Source organism: Perca fluviatilis, chromosome 15 (genome assembly GCF_010015445.1).
Source record: "Perca fluviatilis chromosome 15, GENO_Pfluv_1.0, whole genome shotgun sequence".
Lineage (NCBI taxonomy): Eukaryota > Metazoa > Chordata > Actinopteri > Perciformes > Percidae > Perca > Perca fluviatilis.
The window spans coordinates 22,942,683-22,969,668 of NC_053126.1; the positions used below are offsets into that span (position 1 = coordinate 22,942,683).

General features: G+C 39.9%; 2 protein-coding genes across 2 annotated transcripts in view; one reads left to right on the forward strand and one right to left on the reverse strand.

The window, feature by feature from the left end:
• The first annotated feature begins 2,473 nt into the window (after positions 1–2,473).
• On the forward strand, positions 2,474–24,872 carry LOC120574847 (myosin-1B-like). The gene is made up of 41 exons (XM_039825311.1): positions 2,474–2,481; positions 2,574–2,612; positions 2,698–2,911; positions 3,250–3,393; positions 5,960–6,116; positions 6,197–6,224; positions 6,315–6,423; positions 6,523–6,615; positions 6,699–6,762; positions 6,839–6,937; positions 7,017–7,120; positions 7,206–7,344; positions 7,423–7,541; positions 8,532–8,681; positions 8,771–8,941; positions 9,036–9,342; positions 10,330–10,406; positions 11,037–11,124; positions 11,215–11,332; positions 11,405–11,528; positions 11,617–11,753; positions 13,204–13,459; positions 13,565–13,807; positions 15,366–15,542; positions 15,926–16,071; positions 16,224–16,314; positions 16,397–16,786; positions 17,082–17,208; positions 17,295–17,413; positions 18,079–18,275; positions 18,345–18,528; positions 20,130–20,295; positions 20,377–20,501; positions 21,522–21,830; positions 21,908–22,111; positions 22,731–22,856; positions 22,936–23,106; positions 23,306–23,410; positions 24,106–24,201; positions 24,281–24,412; positions 24,484–24,872. The coding sequence occupies exons 3-41, from the start codon at positions 2,708–2,710 to the stop codon at positions 24,502–24,504; spliced, it is 5,817 nt and encodes a 1,938-aa protein (XP_039681245.1). The 5' UTR covers positions 2,474–2,481; positions 2,574–2,612; positions 2,698–2,707; the 3' UTR covers positions 24,505–24,872.
• Positions 24,873–25,803: 931 nt separating this feature from the next.
• LOC120574123 (myosin heavy chain, fast skeletal muscle-like) overlaps positions 25,804–26,986 on the reverse strand; it is a 23,682-nt gene continuing 22,499 nt past the window's right edge. Inside the window, exons 38-40 of the mRNA XM_039824233.1 lie at positions 26,902–26,986; positions 26,571–26,646; positions 25,804–26,160 (exon numbers count right to left, since the gene is read on the reverse strand). The exon at positions 26,902–26,986 is cut by the window's right edge and continues 50 nt beyond it. Of these exons, the coding sequence (XP_039680167.1) occupies positions 26,917–26,986 (70 nt within the window). The 3' untranslated portion in view covers positions 25,804–26,160; positions 26,571–26,646; positions 26,902–26,916. The remainder of the gene's footprint in view (positions 26,161–26,570; positions 26,647–26,901) is intronic.

Here is a 26,986-nt window from a genome sequence, read left to right on the forward strand (position 1 = left end):
CAGAAAATGCATTTATTTTAAGTATTTGGGTCTTTGTGTTGCAGTTAATTACTATTCAACAATAATCAATAATTTTGCTGTACTGTACATTCACATTTTACCAAATTAGCATTCATTTTCTCTTCTTTTCAGTTTTTAGCAGCATGGCTCTGCTGAAAAAAAAACAAAAAAACTATGGGATGGGATGATTAAATTTTGAACAAACATTCATGTTCCCCAGAGGATGAATCCTACTGATTTTGGTGATCCTGACTTTTCCTCTAGCGCCACCAGGAGATTGACATTTGTGGTTTTGAACAAAATGCCTCACAAAACAGTAGTGCTAGATGGATTACAATGAAAATGCGATTCACAAATTCTTTTGCTGATGCTGAATTTTTATTCTTATTTATCTGTTACTATGATGATCTTAGCATGTAGCTCAAAGCACCACCCCCCATGAGGAATTCTAACAACACTGTCAGCGCATCCACATGATACAAGCCTTCCGTGATCGTGCACCACCCCCACCCCTCCTTCACACAGTTACTTGTAACCAAGGAGACACGGAGGATTAAAAAAAACATGATGGACTCCTCAGAAGAGGTAATTATCTTCACTCGATTTTCTGCACGCAAAAGTCGCCAAACACCCTTTTCTGAACACAGCCATACTGAGAAATACAGAGAGTTGTGTGGAGCTGATAGTCTTGATTAACTTTGTAGTGACTAATTTTGGCAATGGCTTGAATGTAACGGACGTTCATTAATATAAAAAAGTTACGCACTAAAGCTTTAAATAAAGCCTCACAGAGCATGGCTGCAGATTCTTAGTTGTTTTATTATTAAAGGTTTTCCATTAAAATTTGGGGTCATATAATGCAGTTTTTATTTACCACTTCAGAGAAATGCATTACTCACTGACTCAGGAATTTCCATGCTCTCCTTTCCTACAACCTTCAAGCTCTCTTACATAAAAACTGTTGTTGTAGCATCCACACATGATCAAGTTGCGGTTGTGGTTTATAAGGTTTAAATGTTCCTTGGTGTTTGTGATTTTTATAAGGAAGGAAAAACGAGGTGATGCATGAATTCAAAGAAACTCTCTGATGGAAGAAATGTTTGCTGATATCAACTGTGCATTCAGAGTGAAACCTAAAACCGCCTTGCAAATCCTGTCCCTTAGCTCACCTTGTTGTGACATTGCAGCTACATGACTTGATAACCTCCTACAAAAGCTTGCACTTGAAATGTTAGCCTGGCAGGAGCTGTGATTGGTTAATGCCGAAGATAAGACAACCTCGAAACTTGAATACTAAAACACTTCTGTTTACTTTGGAGCGCCGTCACAGTCTCATTGTTAAAACAACTGTATCCCACTCAGGCTTTCATGGCCTTTATTTCCGCACCAGCTGCCTGCAATAATCCTCTAAAAGGAATAAAATCAATCCTCCTCAAATCCACTTTTAAAGGCTGTCTGCCCGTTGGTGTCCGGGCACTAATCACCTCAGTCTGCTTTATCCACCAAAAGAGCAGTTGTAAGACCCTTAAAACATGTTGGGGGAATCAAGGGAATATTCAGCTTACTGCATTAATGAAAGTGGATGAGATCTTACAGATAGTATAAATAACCTGTAGCTCCATGTCATCTCTGTTAATAGGCAGGTTGATCTTTTGTAATTTGCAGTATTTCTAACTAAAACTTGATCAAAACAACCACAATGCACTTTGCAGAATTGGAGTACAGAGAACGTTGGGATTTAATTTACATGTTATGTTGTTAATTACTGTGTCCCGGAAAAGTATTGACATTATTTCACCTATTTCCAAAACGTATTGATTTTTTCAAGGGCTTTTTTGGTGTCAACTTACTTGTTTCAAGTGCAGCAATCTGCATGCAAACATGCAGCCCAAAGTGCTTCACATAGCAACATTTAAACAACACAGACAAAAAAAACAATAAATAAAAATTGACCATGACTAAAAATTATAACAATAAAACAAAAACATGTTAAAAATAATAATGAAAAAAGAAGTTTGAATAAAATAAACACCATGGACACAAAACAATGTAAAAACTAAGGTTATGAAATCCAAATTAAAAGCCAGAATAAAAAGATAAGTCTATTTTAAGTTGCTTTTAAAAAATAGTTCCGCATATGTGACAAGTATGTTTTTTTTTCGGTTTCTTTTTCCATCTTCCTTCTTTTTAATCTCTGGTTTTGATAACGCAAAAGTAGTAGTATTAGTTGTTGTAAATTGTAATTGCATTCAGTAGTCTTCAAATATGTCATTCTTTGGTGTCACTGTACTCTATATATAACATCAGTGCATCTTGTGCTTAATCCATGACCAATCCTTAGCCATGATGAGCAACAGGATGGTGTAACTCGACCACGACATGCCCATGTAAAGGAATGAGGCTTCACACCAAGGACAATAGTGTGATATAAAAAGGGACAGTGCAACTGCTTATGTTTGCTCTTGCAGCGTAATCAAGAAGGTGAGTGTGCAATCCTTTGGTGTGTAACAGCTTCTGTGCAGGATTTTTGTATTTTGTAAAAAATGTACGTGTTTATTTTTTCCGGAAAATAGAGTTCAGTCGTCCTATTCCTGTAATAGTGCAGTAAGTGGGTGAGTACTGTTGCTACATGTCAAGCATTATCCACTGCATAAAAGAATTGAAGGTGCTGATGGTGTGTTCTTGTCTTTGATTCAGGAAGGAGAACATGAGCACAGATGGGGAAATGTCAATCTTCGGGCCGGTTGCCCAGTTCCTCCGCAAGTCTGATAGGGAGAGGACAGAGGCTCAGTCTCGGCCGTTTGACAGCAAGACGGCGTGCTTCGTCAGCGATGAGAAAGAGCTTTATGTGAAGGCTGAGATCCAGGACAGTGAGGACGGAAAAGTCACTGTCAAGACTGTGGATGACAGAGTGGGTGGACTGAAGGGTTGTTCTGATGCATTGACCTATTATTAGACACTATGAACAGATATGTTATATGGTGATGTCTGACCATGCAGGAAAAAATTCCAGAAGGATTTTTTTGCAGCTTCAGTGTGTCTTTCTGGACAACCTGCAATAAGGAATCTGCAGAATAGTATTAAGTATATTAAGTAACATTTTGTAAGAAAATAAAAGTTCACGTTCTTAAAGCTCATGAAGAAATCAATATCAAGTTTCCGCTGTCCACATTTGTCTTACATTTGTCTTCTTTCTGCTTTAAACTTTAAGCATCATATTCGGTTGTACTTTACATGTATGTTTTCTAGACTTTAACCGTCAGGGAGGACCAGGTGTTTCCCATGAACCCCCCCAAGTTTGATAAGATTGAGGACATGGTGATGATGACACACCTCCATGAGCCTGCAGTGTTGTTTAACCTGAAGGAGCGATATGCAGCGTGGATGATCTACGTGAGTCTTTCAGCAAATATGATGCCAATCAGACCGCCACCATCCAGATTAAATCTGGGAGAGGTGACCTGAGGCTATTGCCAATGATGTTCCACAATGACTTTGTACTTTATTGTAAGAAAACCCACTTGCTAACTTTGATATTTATATTGGTAAAATTGGTACAGTATAGAAATTGGGCAAAGAAATTATGCTTTTACTGTCTCATCAAATAACACATTTGTAATAATCAAACCTCAGACTCAATTGCAGATCACCATTAACTTAGAAACAAAGGAAAAAATCCCGCACTCTGCTTTTTATTTAGAAAAACTAACGTTTCCGTCACTCCCTTCATCAAGAGTATCTCATATAACAAACACAACCGGGTTTAAATACATTTTCCCCATCCCATTCTAAAAAATGTTACCCGGTTGTGTTAGCTATTTCATATACTCTTGATGAAAAGCGGAGGGAGCGAAAAAAAATATTTTTTTCCCGTTGTTTCTAAGTTGATATGATCGTTGCACCTGCACAGAAGAATTTGTTTGGATGTGCGAGTTGTTTCTTTATAAAGATCACTATTAACAAAATACACAAAAGTCAAAATGAAATAAAATTCATAACTCGACTTTGAAACATTTACAAGTTTAGTTTTTGTTTTAAATGTTAATCTTTGAATGACAAAATATCTTTCCAAGGAAGATTAACATATTTTTTTGTACTCGCTATTATTTTTATATGCCATCTGCACCGAAGTTAGTGCCCTGCTGCTGATTTAACTGAAAAGATCTGAAAAGGATTGGAGACAGTTTGTTTCCTGTGGAGTCACTGTCATCACAGCGGAATGCTCATATGCTCATTGAATTGAGTACATTGTTTTACTCTGAATGACTGAGTTATTAAAGGGATAGTTCGGACATTCTGAAGTTGGGTTGTATAAGATATTATCCATAGTCAGTGTATTACCTACAGTAGATGGCGGTCGGCTTGCCCCAAGTTTGGAGAAGCAGGCAGGAGTACCGGCACGGAAGCTCAGCAATGTTCTGCTGTGGACGGGGGGCAGCAGATAAAAGTATTTTATGCCACCAAAGGACCACCTACAAAAAACAACATCACTTTAAGTGTACACTATGTTTAGAACATTACATGAAGCTGTTATCTATGCTCTCTTCCAAGCTACCAAACCCCTTTGACGGCACACCCTCTTATTGGAGAAGCAGGCAGGAGTAACGACACAGAAGCTGAGCCATGTTCTGCTGTGGATGGGGGGGTAGCAGCTGCACCTTAAAAAAGGCCTAGCTAAACAAAAACTACATTAGTTGCTGTTTAAAAAGGGTTAGAAAATAAAACTAAAAAACCGATGGAGGCAGCAGTAGACCAGCATCTCTCGTGTTCTGCTTAGTAAAATGAGTGTTTTTGTCAAAGGGGTCTGGTAGCTTGGAAGATAACATAGATAACAGGTTCAGTTAATGTTCTAAATATAGCATACACTTAAACTGATGTTGGATTTTTTTAGGTGGTTCTTTTCTGGCATGGAAATACTTTAAGCTGCTGCCCCCCGTCCACAGCAGAACATTGCTTAGATTCCGTGTCGGTACTCCTGCCTGCTTCTCCAAACTGGGGGCGAGCCGACCGACATCTAGTCTCGCATTCCCAAACCTTCCTCCACAGCGCTGCGGAGGGTCTGGCTAGTCCACACAGCATTCTGGGATGGGAGAAAAACGTGCTGTGGTTTATTGGCATTTCTTTAAACCAATCACAATCGTCATGGGCGGCGCTAAGATCCAATAGTAGTCTTCAATAGCAAAATAGCCTTGGGAAGGAAAATTGTTTTGGTGGAACATGTGTACATTCAAAGGTTGTTTTAGTTATATGAGAAAAAACTCAGATTGGACAGATAGTCTAGTTAACTGTCTGGATTTACCCTGCAGAGATCTGAGGAGCAGTTATCCATAGTCCTCATAAATCCACCGGAGTTTAAAATTCCAACACAAAGAAAGCGGAAGGACATTGGCAGAATTTCTTGCAGCACCGGAGCAATCCTGGAAGTGGAACGTCATGGATATAGACTAGCCCTTGTGTGGTCCTTCGGGTCCCAGTGACCCGAAGGACAACACAAGGATTATGTACTTCCCTTTACTTTGTTGAGAATTGCTCTCTAAACCCTGTTTCTTGTAAAGTAAGTAAGTAAAGTTTCTTTCTAGAACACATTTAAACACAGTTTAAGCTGACCAAAATGCTGTACAAACAAGAACTAAGGTGCTGTATTAACCCTTGTTTAGAGAGCAATTCTCAACAAAGTAAACGGAAGTACATAATCCTTGTGTTGTCCTTCGGGTCACTGGGACCCGAAGGACCACACAAGGGCTAGTAATACACTGACTATGGATAATACCTTATACAACCCCACTTCAAAAGACCTGACCAATCCATTTTAGGTACTGAGCATCTGAATACTTAAATAAAAGTCATGTGAATCAAGTCTTTTGACCTAATGATGGTGGGCAGGGGATCACAAAAGTCAGTAGGATTAAACCTCTGGGGAGCATGAATGTCTGTATTCCAATCTTTCTTCTCCATGCAGACCTACTCTGGTCTGTTCTGTGTGACGGTGAATCCCTACAAAACTCTACCCGTCTACAACCCAGAGGTGGTGCGGGCCTACAGAGGGAAGAAGAGGATGGAGGTTCCCCCTCACATCTTCGCCCTGTCAGATAATGCCTACCAGTTCATGCTCACCGGTATGTCAGCAGATCAAAGTCAATGCAGTTGATTAATTTGAGTTCTTGTTGTCATGGAGTGTCTTCTTTTACTTTCCCAGATTGTGAAAATCAGTCAATACTCATCACGTAAGTTAAGCTGAGATTTTGTTTATCAATTATCAGACTACTGAAATAAAAAAGTTAAAAATATTAATTAAAAATGTTTTTTTTGTTTAGTGGAGAATCCGGTGCAGGCAAGACTGTCAACACTAAACGTGTCATTCAGTATTTCGCGACAATCGCAGTGTCTGCAGACAAGAAAAAGGAGATGAGCAGTAAAATAAAGGTAAGCTCAGGATGACTGTTGACAAAATGTGCAGCAAGTAGAGTCAGTTGTTTGGCAGAGAGGAGAGGGTGTCAGATTTGCATGTTTGCTTTTCGACAGGGGACTCTGGAGGATCAGATTATCCAGGCCAACCCTCTGCTGGAAGCTTTTGGGAACGCCAAGACAATGAGGAACGACAACTCCTCTCGCTTTGTGAGTCAAAGCCTGAGATTTTGATTTGATTTGCCAAGAATTTGTCAAACACAGAGAGTAAGATACCGCTTTTTGTTGAACAGGGTAAATTCATTCGAATACACTTTGGCGTGACTGGTAAGCTGGCATCTGCAGATATTGAAACATGTAAGTTTATACACATTTTTTCCAGAATGTTGACAAACGATGTTGCCCCAATATTAAAGTTAATTTTCTTCCAAAGATCTGCTGGAGAAATCTAGAGTGACATTTCAGCTGTCGGCTGAGAGGAGTTATCATATCTTTTATCAGCTTACTTGCAACAAGAAGCCTGAACTGATCGGTAATGTGATTAATAGTCTTATTTCAACATTATTCTTGTTTAAAAAGAAGAGTTTTTAGCTGGATTTCTTTCCCTTCAGATCTGCTTCTCATCACCACCAACCCCTATGACTTTGCCTTCATCAGTCAGGGCGAAATCAGTGTCAAAACCATAAATGACGGCGAGGAGTTAATGGCTACAGATGTGAGACGACTCCGTTAAAGCACACAAAACTCGTTCTGTCTTTTCAGTTGCTTTACAATCTAACTTTGTCCATTTTATAATGCAGGAGGCCTTCGATATTCTGGGCTTCACCGCTGAAGAGAAGATGTCCATCTACAAGCTGACCGGCGCTGTGATGCATTATGGGAACATGAGGTTCAAGCAGAAGCAGCGGGAGGAGCAGGCGGAGCCAGATGGCACCGAGGGTGAGGATCATCCATCCAAATTAATTCTGTCATGCAAATAAAGGAAGCGGAAAAATCTATTTTTGTTTTGTTTTGCAGAAGCTGATAAAGCAGCATATCTGATGGGCCTGAACTCAGCTGATCTGCTGAAAAGTCTCTGTTATCCCAGAGTGAAGGTTGGAAATGAGTATGTCACCAAAGGACAAAATGTGCAGCAGGTAAGACTACTAATGGTAAAAATCTCCAACATTTCTCCTGGATATGCATAATATATAATCCACTGCAGAAGATCATAACGAGCTGTCTCGTTATCGGCCAATAACCACGGTTGATTACCATATTTTTCAAACGCATGGTATTATTAACAGTGATGGAAGAAGTAAAGTAAAAGTAGCAGTACTACAGTGTAGAAATACTCAAGTACAAGCACAAGTAAAAGTTCTGCATTCATAATTTTATTAAAGTAAAAGTACAAAAGTATACATATACATATATACCTAAAGAACAAAAAGTAAAACTACTACTATTATCGTATTATAATTATTAATGCATTAATGTCTTCATCGCTTTAATATTGCAGCTGGTAAAGATGGAGCTTATCTTTTCTGCTGGGTAACTTGTGGATGTTTTAGGAAGAGAAAAGAGAGGGATTAGAATTAGAATGTATTCTTTATTCCAGTGTTTTTAAAGCATGTTTCATTGCATTTACTGCTGGAGACCAGACTGAAGTGAGCAAGAAGTGATGTGTCTGACAAATCATCCCCAAAACAATATGGCACCAAAATAAGTGATAAATGTGAGGCAGTGTTGTTGTCGAGTCACCAACTGTCGAGTCCAAGTCAGGTCTTGTGTCCCCAGTCTTCGAGTCTGAGTCCAAGTCACCAAAGAAGAGTCCGAGTCAAGTCACGAGTCCAGAGAATAGCGACTCGAGTCGAGTACTCCATCCACTGCCTATTACACATAAAAGTAGTCAGAAACTTCATCCAACTTCCAAGTCCTATTTCATAAATGCACCTATTTCTGTCCCCTAAATTGTATTGTATTTGGTTACTATTTTTTTTTTAAAGTGCTAAAAGTCCTTCTGTATTCATCTGAACATCCTCAAAATGAAGCAAAGCACCAGCGCTGTAACAACAGAGTCTGTCACCGTCCAAATATTTTCTCACTGCAGTGCTGTTGAGTCTGTCTTTAACTCTCCCTCTTTCCAGGTGTACAACTCTATCGGTGCCCTTGCAAAATCTGTCTACGAGAAGATGTTTCTGTGGATGGTGATACGAATCAACCAGCAGCTGGACACAAAACAACCCAGACAACATTTCATTGGTGTTCTCGACATCGCTGGCTTTGAAATCTTTGATGTAGGTGTTCAAAGTCTGTGTATTGTTTTTTTCCCCTCCAGAGGTTCCCTGATGTATGCAAATATTAACGTTTCACAATTTGTCTTTAGTACAACAGCATGGAGCAACTCTGCATTAATTTCACCAACGAGAAGCTGCAACAGTTTTTCAACCACCACATGTTTGTGTTGGAGCAAGAGGAATACAAGAAAGAAGGGATTGACTGGGAGTTCATTGACTTTGGGATGGACTTAGCAGCCTGCATTGAGCTCATTGAAAAGGTACCATACTGTGTAACTTCAAAATGATCCTTAATGGAATTAAGTGTTGCAACAACTGTAATAATGGTATTAAAAAAATCGTTTTGTTTTCTAGCCAATGGGGATCTTCTCCATCCTTGAGGAAGAGTGCATGTTCCCAAAATCAACAGACACCTCTTTCAAGAACAAACTGTATGAACAACATCTTGGAAAGAACAACTGCTTCTTGAAGCCAAAAACAATCAAAGGCAAGCCTGAGGCTCACTTCACTCTGATGCACTATGCTGGCACTGTGGACTACAACATCAGCGGCTGGCTGGAGAAGAACAAAGACCCCCTGAGCGAGTCTGTGGTGCAGCTTTACCAGAAGTCGTCAGTAAAGATACTGGCCATGTTCTACGCAAGCTTCTCTGGATCAGAAGGTAAGTTCAGGTGTTGAAAGTAAAAGTACTCGTTCTGCAGAAAAGAGATCTCTTGTGACTTGAGGTGGAGCTCATTTTGAACTATTAACTAATGCAGAGATCTTCAACAGGGAATCCGTGACCCCCTAGGGGGTCCTCAGAGTTAGTGCAGGGGGGCCACCAAATTATTTTAAAATATGCATTTTTTGAAAGTTTCTTTTCAAAAATGTAAATGTCTGAAAATATACATTATTATAAATCCAACATTTTAAAAGCAAATATAAATTGGCCTATTGGTGAAAAAAAAATGTAATTACACATTAATGATAAACTTACTATAGGAAAGGTAGCTAAACAGGATTCACTGTACCTTTCACATGTATGTTAAACATTAAAACCCTGGACTAATGATTATTTTCAATATGGATTATTCTGCTGATTATTTTTTCCATTAACTCAATTGATTGATTGGTTTGTAGAAAATTGTGACACAAATTGACACTTAACAAGGTTTGTTTTTTTCCAACCAACTGTCCAAACCTCAACATTACTACTAATACAATACAATTATTAACATTACTAAAATTATCATTTGAGAAGCTGGAACCATCGACTAAGCATTTCAGCTGTACGTGTATAAATTGTCAAGTAGTTTAATTAAATTTATAACAAACACAATTTCTTATAAACTCTTCATACGTATGAAGTACCTGAACCTATAGTCCATATTGCTTTGCTTGAGTTTTAGAAGAGCCATCTTCATTTTTCCCATGAGCATCTGTAGTCACTATATAATCATTCACCTCTACTATAATGTGTTCGGCGAAATCGTGGAAATGACTACTGACAGAGTTGGTTTGCAGAAGGATAGAAATTCAAGTGGTGATTTATGATTATGGTCATGTATGGAGAGCATTTCTTTTGGACATGCAAAGTGAGAATTATCTATCAAAGTGGGATACTACTGTTACTGTTTTTTTGTTTTAAAATGTGTCTTTATTAATGCAGAAGCAGCTGTAGCAGGAACCAAGAAAGGATCCAAGAAGAAGGGAGCATCTTTCCAAACTGTGTCAGCATTGTTCAGGGTAAGATGCCTGAACCAAGTGCTAATCAATTTGCTAATTAACACTTAACATAAAGTACAGCTGATGCTGATAGGAATTTAATTAGTTTTGGCATCTGGACATAAACCAAAGTATTGGACAACCTAAAATGTTGACCAGATGATAGCACTGGATGAAAAGCTAAAGGACAACCAAGTTATTAAAATTCATCCTGAGGGGAACGTGAATGTCTGAACCAAATTTGATGGTAGTCCATCCAATAGTTTAAATATTTCACTCAAAAAACCCACAAATGTCAACCCCATGGGGGCGCTGTGGGAAAAGTCACACGATCACCAAAGTCAGTAGGAGTCAGTAGGATTCATCCTCTGGGGAGCATGGAAGTCTATACAGAATTTCATGGATCTCCATACAATATTATTAAATGGCAAAAAAAAACACTAACATAAACTAAACTGTGACTTAAATAAGAAGCTTGTGGTCTGAAACTGAATAAAGAATAGTGAAACAATACATTTCTAGTTCCGAGGTAAGAGAGAAAAGCTTAGTGCTTTTCTGTAAATGTGTAAAAAAGAAACATGTATGAATATTAGAAATTTAAACACAGCTACCAAAATAAACCTACAAATTCACTTGCAAACTTTCTTACAGGAGAATCTCGGGAAGCTCATGACTAATCTGAGAACCACTCATCCTCACTTTGTGCGCTGCTTGATACCAAATGAGACCAAAACACCAGGTAGTTTTGATAATCTCATTATGACACAAACGTATATATATGCATACTATAAAACAACATGAATAAAACAAATTATTGCCTTCATGATAGGTGCTATGGAAAACCCACTAGTTATCCACCAACTACGCTGCAATGGCGTGCTGGAGGGCATCCGCATCTGCAGGAAAGGATTTCCAAGCAGAATTCTCTACGGGGATTTTAAGCAGAGGTAAATAAAGCTTTGCATTTACATATATCATAATGTTTTGCCTCATACTCAGACCTTTTATTCCTCCTGCAGATACAGGATCCTTAACGCCAGCGCTGTTCCAGAGGGACAGTTTATGGATAACAAAAAAGCTGCGGAGAAACTGCTGGGCTCGATCGACGTGGATCACACACAGTACAAGTTTGGACACACTAAGGTTTTCATTTGTTTCAGCACACTGGTTAAATGGTAGATATATTAGAGTGAATGAGCTGCACATTAATATCAACCTTTTAAATTTTCAGGTGTTTTTTAAAGCTGGTCTGCTGGGTGCTTTGGAGGAAATGAGAGATGAGCGGTTAGCCCAGGTGGTGACGTCCACTCAGGCTCTGTGTCGCGCCTACATCATCCGACTGGAGTACCAGAAGATGATGGCAAGAAAGTAAAAAATATTTACTGTTTTAAATAATATATACATAAATATAATATATAATAATCCATCAAATGCATCTTTGGTCCATCCAAGAGGCTTCATCAGTTCTACTGATGATATTATGTTATTGTTGTTTGCAATTCAAGGCCGTAACCAGGATTTAAGAAATACTGAGGATGACTCAGGAAATGCAGGATTGAACCCAAAATGCAGACAAAGCAGGCAGACAGGATAAGTTCAGTGGTTTAACACAAAGGTGAGGATATATATACACTAAAGGCTCAAACAGGAGTCATGCTCCTTCGGTCAGTGCAGTTGGGGCGGTCCGGACGGTTCGGTGCGAACAGCGCACATGGTTGCACAGAACCGTCTCGTCGGTTATATTGATTGCTGTCAAAGCAGCGACTTCTCTTCTGTAGCCAATCATTGCAGCGCGGTGTCCGCGTTGTTACAAAACCTTGGAGGTGCACGTCTCAGCGCTCAGACCCTCCATGCCCAGTCAAAAAGCCCAAAAAGCATGGAACATGTTTTAGGCCTACAGGCAAGCAGGCAGGCACAGGTTAAGGTTACAGAAGCTCAAAAGCAAAAACACGAAGAAAGAAAGCAACAATGCAACTTTGACAAGCTGGAAAGGAGTGAGTGGAAAAGGTCTGGCTAAATATCTGCAGGACTGATGAGGGAAGTGGGAACAGGTAAGCAGATGGGCAAGAACTGGAGGGAAAGTCAGGGGGCATCTGGGAGAAGAAGAAAATAGCAATAAAGGGGTTTGAGGAAGTGGTAATGTGGCTGAAAGGAAGAAGAAAGAGGCAGACCGTGACAGTGGAGAATACTACATTCACTACTCTCTGTTTACATTTTAATCTAAGCCTATTAAAAGTTGCCTAAAAAAACATACTTTAGTTACATAACTTACGTACTTAACTAACGCCATTTATGTAAGTAACATAACAAACATTATTATCATACTTATTTTAACCTAAACCAGGGACTTGAGCAGGCACATTGATTGTTCTGGATGGTGGATATTCATAGGATAACGCACAAAAAATGGTGCATAACTTCTTGTGAGATATTATACAAACCGTTGAGGATATGTTGCAATGGTAGCTACGGCGCTGTGCAGCATCACAGTGCAACAAGAACGTAGCTTTGACAAAAATAAAGACGTATTCGCATGTTGTGAAATCTGAAAGACTATAGTTTGTCTTGGAACATGTTTGGCAGTAATGTAAAATATATAAAATTTTTCAAATGGGCTGCAACTCGCTATTTAGTTTTTACTGTTGCCTGATGAACAAACAGAACACCAGAATTTAATTTGAACGAGAAGGAAAGAATTTCAGTTACTGCTTCTGAAGTTTGTGGTTGAGAATGACATGATGTTTGTGTTTTGTGTAGAAATAGTACCATAGAGGACAAAACTTGCAGAGTAGACTAATCCATATTTTACTTTTGAAAGGGAGGCAATCTACACCATCCAGTATAACATCCGCTCCTTCATGAATGTGAAACATTGGCCGTGGATGAAGCTGTACTTCAAACTCAAACCTCTCCTGAAGAGCGCTGAAGCCGAGAAGGAAATGGTCCAGATGAAGGTGGATTTCACAAAAATCAAAGAAGATCTGGCCAAATCAGAAAACCGGCGGAGGGAACTGGAGGAGAAAATGGTCTCCGTTGTACAAGAGAAGAATGACCTCCTCCTACAAGTCCAGTCAGTAAGTTATACCACAGCCAGAGAGTAACAGAAGGTCACATAGTCTGCATGATCATTGCTACTTGAAGTGTTTAGCTCAAATGTTGGTGCACAAACTTGCTATCAGGAGGCAGACAACCTCCTGGATGCAGAGGAGAGGTGCGAAGGACTCATCAAAAACAAGATCCAACTGGAGGCCAAGCTGAAGGAAGTGATGGAGAGACTGGAGGATGAGGAGGAGGTTAACGCTGAGCTGACGGCCAAGAAGAGGAAGCTAGAGGACGAGTGCTCGGAACTGAAGAGGGACATCGACGACTTGGAGCTCACTTTAGTCAAAGTGGAGAAGGAGAAACATGCAGTAGAGAACAAGGTAATTTATCACGTACGTCAAGTTCTGTGTGTCATCACGTTTAAGAAGGAATTCAATTCTTCAACCAAGAAGAAAAATTCAGGAACAGCACAACCCATTTCACATATGTGAGGAAGGTTCGGGAGACTTTTAATGGATTTAATGGAATCTCAACTGATGAGAGAATTTAGGCAGGCAGTACAGTTTTGCCACAATGTTTTATCGTGTCATGCCTATAGAATGATCAAGGGTCGGGTAGATTCTTTTATAACTCAGCTTTATTTGCTGGCAAACAGTCAACAAGCGGCAACTGGTCACGAGCACGATGTAGGGTCTGTCGTAAAGCAGTCTCCTGCCGTAAAGTGTAACACTATCGTAACAACTGCTGTAACATTATAGACTCAGTATAATGCCATCTACATGCATATACTGTATGAGATCTCCCCCATTTTCTAATAACTGCAAAGTGCATGTATACAAAGATAAGACCAGCACTATAAAAATAAACATTATAATACTGTGATGGCACATTCATTTGGTCTCCTTTCAAACTGAAAGTGTCTCATGCATTCAGGTTAACTTTACATCTCCTGTATTTACTGGTAGTTTACACCATGCAACAAATGCAAGTGAGGAATAACATTTATTACCTGTTCTTTCAAAATAAACTCAGGATGTAATTTATACGGTGGCCAACAGGAGCAAACACACTGCAACTAAAAAAAAAAACATGCAAATAAACAAAACACACACAAATTAAGATAACATCTTTAGTAATTTGACAACACTTGAACAGGATTTACCAAACACGCTGCAAATACACACAACACAACCAAATACAAAAACGTGCTGCAAATATAGAAACGATGCAAAATGACTTCTACAAGAGCTTGCTAGCTAATACCGTTAGCCCATATATCTTACTGAAAAGTAGAACACAAATTATCCACTCTCTCTTAACATAACCTCGCCTTCCGTTGTGTAAACTGGATGCAGCGTTTTTCTGTTGCATTTGTTTTCGGGGTTTGTGTGCTTTTCTTTTTGCATCGTTTCTGTATTTGCGGCGCGTTTATGTATTTGGTTGTGTTGTGCGTATTTGCAGCACGTTTGCTAAAAATGCTGCACGTGTGTTCCAGTTAATGCCCCTGTCGGCCGCCGTAAATTTCTTTTACCAAAACATTGCAGCAAGTATATCACTCTTAAACTCTGAATACTATTATCAGAAACCTCAGGTGGGTGTGTCATTTTGTAACAACTGCTGTAACTCATGCTGAAGGCATTAATTTTAGCTGAACCTTCAGTGAAAACAAAGATATTGCAGGCGCCGTAAACACATATGCTTAACTAAAGTTTATTTTTTAAAAGGTCCTCAAACAAAACATTCCCGTATCATGCAGCTGCCTAGATTCCCCGAATCTTTAGAGACACATACATATGTATACATGAAGAGATTTGGACATTAGAGACTGGCCCAATATTCTCGTCCCCTGACCTGTGACCTATGAATGACCTGATGTTGTCTAAGCTTTCCCTTAGTCTCATCATACCACACAATAGTGCTTCTTATTACCATCTTTAGGTGAAAAACCTGACTGAAGAAATCATGAGCCAAGATGAAAACATCACCAAACTGTCAAAAGAGAAGAGAGAGCTGCAAGAGGCTCATCAGCAAACGCTGGACGACCTGCAGTCAGAGGAGGACACAACAAACACTCTCACTAAAGTTAAAACTAAGCTGGAGCAGCAGGTGGATGAGGTGTGTTACTGCACATCAGGAAGTATTCCCTTTACTGTAGCAAAAGTACTAATACCACACTGTGAAAATATTCTGTTACAAGTACAATTTTATTTATTATTATTATTATTATTATTATTACAAGTCATGCATTAATGTAAATCACAGGATTCTACTGTTGCAGTTGGTTGAGGTGGAGCTCATTTTGAACTATTATGTATTGATTGTTTTTATGGATTATTCTGCTGATTATTTCCCCCTAGAATCCATTGATTGTTTGATTTGTTAAAATATTAAAAATAGTGAGAAATGCCGTCACAATTACCCAGAGCCCAAAGTGACACCTTCGCAATGTTTGTATTGTCCAACCAACGGTCCACACCTCAACATTATTACTAATGTAGCTGGACAGCTCACTGGAACAAGAGAAGAAGGTCCGTATGGATCTAGAGAGAGCCAAGAGGAAGCTGGAGGGGGATCTGAAACTGGCTCACGAGTCCATCATGGATCTGGAGAATGAGAAACAGCAGCTGGATGAAAAGCTAAAAAAGTAAGTTGGTACCCACAAATTACAGGCTGCTTTCCTCTTGATAATGCCAATAATATTAGTCCAACAGTACTGCCTCACACTTTGCTGGCTGATGCATTTTCAAAGTTTCTGATGGATTTGAATAAACTGTGAGCTTCACCTTGCCTTTACAGGAAAGACTTTGAGTTGTCTCAGCTGCACACGAAGATAGAAGATGAACAAGCTCTTGGTGCTCAGCTGCAGAAGAAAATAAAAGAGCTCCAGGTGAAGAATACTATCACTGGCCTACGTTAGAGGGGATATCACAAAGTTAAATTACTTCAGTGGGTGTATTGTTCTTCTGCAGGCCCGAATCGAGGAACTGGAGGAGGAAATGGAAACCGAGCGTTCAGCGCGGGCCAAAGTGGAGAAGCAGAGGTGTGATCTGTCCAGAGAGCTGGAGGAGATCAGCGAGAGGCTGGAGGAGGCCGGGGGAGCCACCGCCGCTCAGGCCGAGATCAACAAGAAACGGGAAGCTGAGTTCCTCAAACTGCGCCGAGAGCTGGAGGAGTGTTCGCTGCAGCACGACGCCACCTCTGCTGCTCTGCGCAAGAAACATGCAGACAGCACGGCAGAACTGGGAGAACAGCTGGATAACATCCAGAGGGTCAGGCAGAAACTGGAGAAGGAGAAGAGCGAGTTAAGACTGGAGATGGAAGACTTAGCCAGCAATGTGGAAACCATGTCCAAAGCAAAGGTTGGTTATCAAATTCTTCATGAATTTCAGAGGTGGTAAAAAGTATTTAGATCAGATCCTTTAATTCTAAACCTCTGAAACTGTAAAGTAACTAAAGTTGTCAGACAAATGTAGCAGTGTAAAAAGTACAGTCTTTACCTTTGAGATGTAGTGGAATACAGTATAAAGTAATAATTATAAATAAAATAATAAAAATAAAATACTCAAGTAAAGTACAAGGATCTAAAATGTGTACTTAAGCAAATGTACCACCACTGATGATTTTATGTGCATCTTTTCTTTTTCAAATTTCAAGATTAATTTGGAGAAAATGTGCCGTTCGCTCGAAGATCAACTGAACGAGGTAAAAACCAAAGAAGAGGAGCATCAGAGACTAATAAACGACATGTTGAGTCAGAAAGCTCGGCTGCAGACAGAAAATGGTGAGAACTGTTTAGTTGCATCCAAGCGGTAGTCACAAACAGTCACAGACGAGGCAGTGCTAATGGTTTTTACACTTGTCATCCAGCTGAAATGTCTTGCCAGCTTGAAGAAAAAGAATCCCTAATGTCACAGCTGACTCGGGGAAAGCAAGCTTTCATTCAGCAGATTGAGGAGCTGAAAAGACTTTATGAGGAGGAGGTTAAGGTAAGAGAAGAGCACCGTAAAATGTTTGGAAGTTTAAAGATGTAGCTAAGTGTAGGCTTGGGCATCGAGAACTGGTTCAAACTTGGAATCATTTCAAAAATTATGATTCCATTGGAATCTTTTTTTTTTTTTTATTAGAATCGTTTGGAAAATTTGGTTTTGAATCCGATCATCAGTTCCAAATTTAAGTGCACAAGTTTTAGTTTCCATAGCGGCCACCATACTTCCAGCTCGATGGTGTTTTAAGCCCTCAACGTCTCCTTCCAGGCAGCACTGCGATCGTTGACTTCAAGGTACCTAACCCTAACCCTAACCATAACCATTGCCTAATCCTAGTGCCTTCCAGGCAGCGTTGCCTGGAGCGAGACATTGGGGGCTTAAAACACAGATAAACGTACTTCCAGACGCTTGTTGTATTGCCACCACGGAGCACAGTAAGCGCCGCTCTAAAGTGTGGCTTTAATTTTCATTAAAAAAAGCCCGGTAAAATTGTAAATCACCACTGAATCAAAATAAAATGTTGTTCTTCTATCTGTGAAATAAGCTTGTGACCCTTTTCTCTCCATCCCTAAAAGAAATGGAATCATAAGGAAGAAACACAATTGGAATCCGAATAGCTCAAATCAAAAACAATGCCCAACCTTGTATTGTTTATTTCTTTGAAGGCAAAAAGCGCCCTGGCTCACAGTTTGCAGTCATCTCGCCATGACTGCGAGCTGCTGAGAGAGCAGTACGAGGAGGAACAGGAGGCCAAAGCTGAGCTGCAGCGCTGCCTATCCAAAGCCAACAGCGACGTGGCTCAGTGGAGAACCAAATACGAGACGGACGCCATCCAACGCACCGAAGAGCTCGAGGAGGCAAAGTAAGAACAATCTCCGCACCAGTTCGAAACATATTCTCACAAGATCTTATAAGATGCGTTCTCCCGCAGGAAGAAGCTGGCACTGCGTCTGCAGGATGCAGAAGAAGCTGTGGAGGCCGTCAACTCCAAGTGTTCCTCTTTGGAGAAGACCAAGCAGCGGCTGCAAGGAGAGGTGGATGACTTAATGATGGATGTGGAGAGGTCCAATGCTGCTGCTGGCGCACTGGACAAGAAGCAGAGAAACTTCGATAAGGTTTTGATCTTGCGAAATCTCCTAAAATGTCATTTAAATGCAATTTTGATTGATAACTGGGATGCTCAGTTGGTAGAATATAATGAAACCCTGGAGGCTACAAATCTAAGTCAGATGATAATGTTCAGAGGAACATTAATGTAAAGCACATGTTTCACAAAAATAGTAATTGCAGTTTGTTTTAAATATTGAACTGCAATGGGCTGGGTTAAAATAATCTCCAATTAATTCTCCAATTAAAGGTGCAATAAGTGATTCTGTTTCAAGATTGTTGATATTTGAACTCAACTGCCAAACAAATACAACCCCCCCTTCATAAACTCCAGCCCCCAGATTCATGGAAAGATAACTACTGGCCGGCACGTTCACATGCTGCCTCCCCCCCCTCCCACCCATACCATCAACTGTTGCCGCAAGCCTGGAATAGTGTTTTATGGCTTGTGCACTGCTTTGTTTGTTTTCCATTTACATAGCCACGGCTGTGCATTAACACCGGATTTTTTTTCAGTGCACACAAAATAGAGAGTTAGGTGACCGTGAGGAGATATTCACTGAATTTGACAAAAAGTGTATTGGATTACCGATTTTTGGCAGTTTGCAGATTATCTGTATCAGTGTTTTATTTGCCTGATAACCGATAAAGTTAATTAATTAATTTGTTACTTTGGCTCCGCTACAGCTCTGTGTCTGTCCCGAGTCTGGCTTAATGTCCCGCCAACAACACTATCTAACTATCTTTTACTGTGCATTATGTTGAAAGTTTCTCATGTATTAAATAATTGCATAAAGTGCTCATATTATGCTCATTTTCAGGTTAATAATTGTATTTAGAGGTTGTACCAGAATAGGTTTACATGGTTTATTTTCAGAAAACACCATATTTTGGTTGTACTCCACATTGCTGCAGCTCCTCTTTTCACCCTGTGTTGACCTCTCTGTTTTAGCTACAGAGTGAGGCATCTCACTTCTGTTCTGTCTTTGTTGGGAGTCGCACATGTGCAGTAGCTAGGTTAGGACTACTAGCCAGTCAGAAGCAGAGTATGAGGGCGTGCCACACTAGCAGCTAGACGAGCATTATAACGTGTGTTACAAAGTGACGCAAGTTTGTCACAGAAGTAAAGCCTGGACTACAATAGAGCTGTTTGGAGCAGTTTGTGAACAGTGTTTCCTGTTGGAGATGGTAAGTCCCTTTGGGTTGGACTTTGGGCTTTTTCACTTTGTAAACCTATAACATGCACAAAAAACATATATACTAACTAATTACTAATAATCGGTATCGTCCTGGAAAAACCAGTATTGGTTGATCCATAGTTAATATACCTTTAAAATGAATCTTTGTTTGGAGTCAACTCTTAATGTACATTAACGTGGTGCATTATAAAACCTATTTGAGGGTTGCTTCTTTTCTGTTCAATTTACAGCATAAGTTCTCTGAGAATCTCTTTTATATCCAAACAAAATTGGTATTGTAACTTAGATTTCCCTAACCTAATTGATATAGAATCAGGGAATGTAATGGAATTAGGACCTTGTGAATTAGAATCAAATCGATTCGGGAAATCATTGGCGAGACCCAGCCCTAGTAATATGTCTTCCTGTAGGTTGTGTCTGAGTGGAAGCAGAAACACGAGGAGGGTCAGGCGGAGCTGGAGTTGGCTGTAAAAGAGGTGCGTTGTTTGGGCACCGAGAACTTCAAGATGAAGAATGCCTTGGAAGAATGCCTGGAGCAACTTGAGACCCTCAAACGGGAAAACAAAAACCTGCAACGTACGTCAGCGCCTTCCCAATGCTGTGACATAACCCATGTTTTAAATGCAGAAATATGAGAAATCATGTTTCCTTTTCCAGAGGAAATAATGGATCTGACTGAGCAGCTGGGAGAGACAGGTAAATCCATCCATGAGCTGGAGAAATCAAAGAAACAGGCTGAACAGGAGAAGCTGGAGGCCCAGACCGCTCTAGAGGAAGCAGAGGTGAGTAAAAAAAATATATAAATCATATATAAACTACTGTTCAAAGGTTTGTGATCTCCTGCTACAACAGGTAGATTGGGTCCAGTCAAATGTCTGAGAGGATTACTCTATATGTGTGAATGGTCTTTGATGCTTTCAGGATGTAGAAAGTCCTCTTTACAAATAGATGTTATTTTGTATGAAGGGCTTATTTTGAACAAAACTCTGTTTAATGGTTGAACCAGACTGACAACTGAAAGGCCAGAAAGAGACAAAGATCCCTCTGAGCAACAGTTGAATAAGAATGGAAGAAATCAGCGGCCATTGGTTAAAGTAACGGTTAGCCTATTTAAATAGGAACAGGTTCCTATTTTAGCGTCAAGTGCATAATAATTGGAATTAACAGGCAACGTGTTGCTTTAGTAAAGCTATGACTTCACAATATAAATAGGTTAGACTATAGGGATAGCACTCCGGCTACTCCACATAGCATTCGGGGATGGGAGGAAAACATGCTCTGGTTTAATGGCATTTCTTTTAACCAATCAGAATCGTCACGGGCGGTGCTAAACTCCACACAGAGCCGCTGCAAAATAGTCGTGCAAGAGAAAACTCAGATTGGACAGATAGTCTAGCTAGCTGTCTGGATTTACCCTGCAGAGATCTGAGGAGCAGTTAACCATAGTCCTCATAAACCCACCAAATTCCAACACAAAGAAAGCGGAAGGAAACGGAAAATACATGCATCCGGCGGAATTTCCTGCAGCACCGGAGCAATCCCAGAAGTGGAACGCGAAGGATACAGACTACCGCCAGCTGCAGTGTCTGTGGGATCAATTCCGACCTGCGGCCCTTTGCTGCATGTCATTGTCCCTCTCACTCCCCCCCTTTCATGTCTAAGATGTCCTAATAAAGGCCTAAAATGCCAAAAGAAAAATCTATAAAAAAACAAACAAACAATGTAACAGCTGATTACAACCTTTTGAACAAACATACTCCACCTTTCTGGTCTATATGACTGCGTGTCACATCTGGACTCAGGCCTCCCTGGAGCACAATGAATCCAGGATCCTACGAGTCCAGCTGGAGCTGAACACGGTGAAGTCCGAGGTGGACAAGAAGATAGCGGAGAAGGACGAAGAGGTGGAACAGCTGAAGAGAAACAGCCAACGAGTCATCGACACCATGCAGAGTAACTTGGATGCCGAGGTCCGAAGCAGGAACGACGCGCTGAGAGTGAAGAAGAAGATGGAGGGGGATCTGAACGAGATGGAGATCCAGCTGAGTCATGCTAACAGGCAGGCGACCGAGTCCCAGAAACAACTGAGGAACATACAAGTCCAGCTCAAGGTGAGACTTGTGTAAAGACTAATTGTTTCCTATGTTAACAGGCACAGTAGAGAGACCGTTTTCATTCTGCCGTACAGGAAGTACAGATTCACCTCGATGATGCTTTAAGAAACAACGAGGACATGAAGGAGCAGGTGGCCATGTCTGAGCGCAGGGGTAACCTCATGCAGGCTGAGATGGAGGAGGTCAGAGCGGCTCTGGAGCAAACCGAGAGGAGCCGCAAGCTGGTGGAGCAGGAGCTGCTGGACGCCAGCGAGAGGGTGCAGCTGCTTCACTCACAGGTTCAAAACTAAGTGGATTGTATCAGCAACTAGAGGCTCTTATGCCTCGTTTTCACTGCATGGTACAGCTCGATCCATTCTTTTTGTTGGACGTTTTATTCATTTACTTGCAAATCATATCCACAAAACAAAATAAATTACATACAGCACAGTTAATCATTAGTTACAAAGAGGAATGTGGGCGAGGCGTTTTCAGGCAGTTGAGAAAAAGTGCTGTCTGTTGGAGAGGAAGCTCCACCTGGAGTGAAATCTGTTTTTTAAACTTCATACATCTGTTACATAAACATAAAACTATATAACACACTAAAAGACAGAAAGAAACCAAAACAAGCATAATATGTGCTCTTTACGATGATTTTGGCGGATATTCTACAACATATTTAGTCATAGACCAGCGAGTGGCGCGTTCAGCCAGACAGGTGTTAAGTGTCCAAACTGTCTGAGCAAAAATAAGATCGTCTCATAGGAATCCATGGCCTTTCTTACACTAATCGTACCAAGATATAGCTAGGTTTATTTGGCATTAATGTACTGCTATTATATGAAAAAAAAAAAAGCATTTGTTGTAGTTGAAGACTTATTTTAACATTATGTCATCATATAACAACATTTCTTACAGAACACCACCCTGCTAAACAGTCGGAAGAAGTTGGAGGCTGATCTTTGTCACATTCAGGGTGAGATGGATGACAGTGTCCAAGCATCCAGGAACGCTGAGGAGAAAGCCAAGAAGGCCATCACTGATGTACGTGTCTGGAGTTTGCTTAATTCTCAACTGCCTAAAAACAGTAATCTAATCACTATATCCTAACTACTGTTTTCAGGCAGCCATGATGGCCGAGGAGCTGAAGAAAGAGCAGGACACCAGCGCTCACCTGGAGAGGATGAAGAAGAACCTGGAGGGGGCGGTGAAAGACCTGCAGCAGCGTCTGAACGAGGCCGAGAACCTGGCCATGCAGGGCGGGAAGAAGCAACTCCAAAAACTGGAAGCAAGGGTAACGTATTGTAGCATAATCAACGAAGAACCCTGCTTGATTAATTCATCATAAATCAGTGTGGTCCCGTTATGAAAGGAGTTTGTAAAAGCCTGTGATCATGTAAAAACTATGGACGTTTCCTGCATGATGATTTCATAGGCGAGAGCTTATTTTATCTTTACAATTAATCAAAACATTGTTAACTGCTCTTTTGCAGGTGCGAGAGCTGGAGAATGAGCTCGAAGCAGAACAAAAACACGGCTCAGACGCTGTGAAAGGGGTTCGCAAACTCGAACGCAGGATTAAAGAGCTCACCTATCAGGTAAACTCATGCCTTGTTCCTTTTTAGTGGGAAAAATACTCCTCTTAAGTGAAAGTATGTAAATATTATCAGCGAAGCAGAAAGTGTACTTAAAGAAAAAGTATGTATTGCACAGTAAAATGTTCCCTGTCAGGGTTTTCCTATTATATATGGTGTGTCTGGATTAATATTACTGCTGCATTCATGTGCAAGTTGTGCTAATTTTAACTCCTGTATACCCTGTTTGGTAGTTTAATCTACATCAATGCATAATATTCTATAAGATCATCATATGTCTTGTGGCAATCTCTGAAAAGTCAACTGTTCATGGTGTCAGAAAAACAGCCCCGTTTTCAGCTGATCCAAGAGGCTTTTTTAAAGACTTTATTTTAGCTTAAAAAGTAGGAGAATTGAACAAATGAAGGAACACTTCATCCTTCAGTTTATCGCAAACACTCAACATCAAAACATCTGGAGAGCCGTAGTTTTCAATGGACAGGAAGGCAATTAAAAACGTTTTATCATCATCTAAAAGGAACTAAAGCTGTCAGATAAATGTAGTGGAGTAATATTTACCACTGAGATGTAGTGGAGTAGAAGTATAAAGTGCCATAAAATGAAAATACTCAATTAAAGTATATTGTACTTAAATACAGTACTTGAGTAAATGCACTTGGTTACATTACAAGTATTTGTTTCCTGTTATTGAATATCAGTCTGATGAGGACAAGAAGAACGTGACGCGGCTGCAGGAGCTGGCGGACAAATTCCAACTGAAAGTCAAAGCTTACAAGAGACAGGCTGAAGAAGCGGTGAGTGTTTCTGACTGAAACATTGTTTAAGGTCACATGTGGAGCTTTTATTATGAATCAGTTCTTTGCTATCGGACAGGAAGAGCAGGCAAACACTCTCCAGATGAAGCTGAGGAAGGTGCAGCACGGGCTGGAGGAGGCGGAAGAGCGCGCCGACGTCGCCGAGTCCCAGATCAATAAGATCAAAGTCAAGAGTCGTGACATGGGGAAGGTGAGTCTCTCAGCTTCTGGCAACATACTGTATCTTATTATTATTAATGATCTATTTTTGTCATTTACCAGGCGAAAGACAGCGGAGAGTAGTCTGTGGCTGCCATGGCAACGATGGAGTCTGCTGTGTCTCTGAAGTTGACATAGTATAACATATTCATAACCAAATATGTGTTGGCTTCTTAATTTAAAGGGTAACTACCGTGTTTTTCAACCTGGACCCCTATTTCCCTATGTTTTTGTGTCTATCAACAACACCCACTCACTGACTCTCAGCACGGGTTATATTAAAATATAATAACATGCAAATTCATGTATGTTTCCATCCACTGCTGTTATGCTAATATTAGGAGCTGAGTCTAGGAGCTGTCTTAGGAGCTGAAATGAACAGTTGGTGCCATTAAATTGTTGCCGAAGAGGAAGCATGAAATTATGTAATAAAAAAGATGTGGAAAATGTGACATAAATATGACATTTCTGTTTGTATCATGTATTAATGTGAGGAAGAATACAGTCTTCTCATCACTCCACAAGGATCTGATGTTTTCACCTTTTCAGAGAAAGTTTAAAGGTCCCGGCCCCGCAAGTTTGAAGAAGGAAACATGAGCTCCAAAAGCTCACAGGGCCAGTAGGTGGCGATAAAGGCAACATCAATGATACGTCAAATACCAGAGAAGAATATTCTGAGCATGCATAGTGAGCTTATTTTTTGGGCAGTATCAACATCAAACAGTAGTTAAATAGTAGTAGCTATTTTTTATTTATTTATTCATACACATTGCTCTTTATTTATTTAATATCTTCTGGTGCACCGGCCCAAGGTGCTGAGGCAAAACTGAAGTGTGACTCAAGTGTGGACAGACGACGAGTTGGAGTAGCTGCTTAGCGTCACCCTAAAATACCGGTCGTCCGCCATTGTTCACATAGCAACAATGGGCATGCGTGAATTAAGAGGAGATGATGTCATCAGTTCCACACGAATATACAGTATCCAGAGTTTTATTGGGCAAAAACGTAGAGGAAAATATCAATTTTCAAAAATATTTGTATATGTGTTAACAGGGCCCGAGTCTGTTTCCATTGCACTTTGTCGCATTTTATTTTTTATCGATCCACCAATTTTTATGTGTGTGTGTGTGTGTGTGTGCAATATTTAGACTTTTTTAATTGCATTTTCTGCATTTCTGGAAAACTTTCAGCAAAGAATTAAAAAGAGACACACTTAAGTGTCTTTTTTAATATGACCAATGGAGGGAGCCAAAGCAGGAAATGTTAATATTCTACATATAGTGGCTTTAAATATGAAGGGGTGCACAATGATGATTAGCACCAGGAATGGTTTGCATTGTGGTATTGGATGTATGTTGCCTTGTTTTCAATAAATCTCACATCTCAACACATCTCACTCCTTTTATTAATCTAGACATTATTATTATTATTATTTTATGCACGGTATATGTAGCCAGATCTTTACAGGTCCAGAGTTAAATGTGAGCAAGCAAACAGGAGAAATTAACTTTAATTTTACAAACATTTCTTACTGCTCATAAACTAAAATCAACAGCAAACACGTAAAACTAGACTAGAAAGTTGTGACTTGGATTTGGAAAATGAGACGTTTGTGAATCCAAACAGGATTTAACAAGGATGTATGGTGATATGGGTAAAACATATAAAAATGAACATGCTACTGTACAGCGGCCCTAATAACCCCCGTGGCTGCTCACACTCTTTGCTCCGGTTCCTTTGCTGGAATATTGTTTAAATTGTTAAAAACACTTATTATGCAGAATATGAGTATAAAAGTATAATCTGAATTAATGAACGTTTTAAGGCAGCTGCTAAAACACAACGCATAATTAATACCTGTATACAACATTAGTCTTACAAAACAACAGTTGCTCTCCAATTAAAAATCCCATTATTATTACTATTTATCTCACAGGAGACAAATATTGTAGTTACAGTTCATTTTGTCATCAACATCACTACTGGATTTATTATGTCTTTAAAAATATAATAATAATAATAATCATAATGCATAATCCCACAAGGGGACTGCTTTTACTTATCTGACTGATGATCACCAATTTATGTTAGAATGATTTACTGATATAAGTTAAAATGCTATGGTATTAATATGGTAAACTATAAACTACCTTTTATAATTTGTCTCCGCAGGTGTTCAGAGAGTTAATGTCCAACATTCCGAAACTCGCCCTGTCCTTCTTGTGCCTGCAAATAATTCAAGAACAGTGTATTAATACATCATTTTCTGAAAAAGATTTCATTTCTAACATTAGCTTTCATCATAAAAGCCCAAAACATGTATTTATAGGGGGAAAGCCCCAGATGATTTACTGTATTTGTTTTTAACTTCTCACCTACCACTGTGAGTTCCAATCATACAAACAATAAGGACAACAGACTAAGAGTGATTATTTACGGTCTAAAAAACATCTAACATCTAAAAAACAAACTACTCAGTACCTTCATCCCCATTTCTCAGCTCTTTGCTCGCATCTTATTGGCCAGAGATTCTGCAACGTCAGCTCTCTCTTCAGCCTCCTCCTGG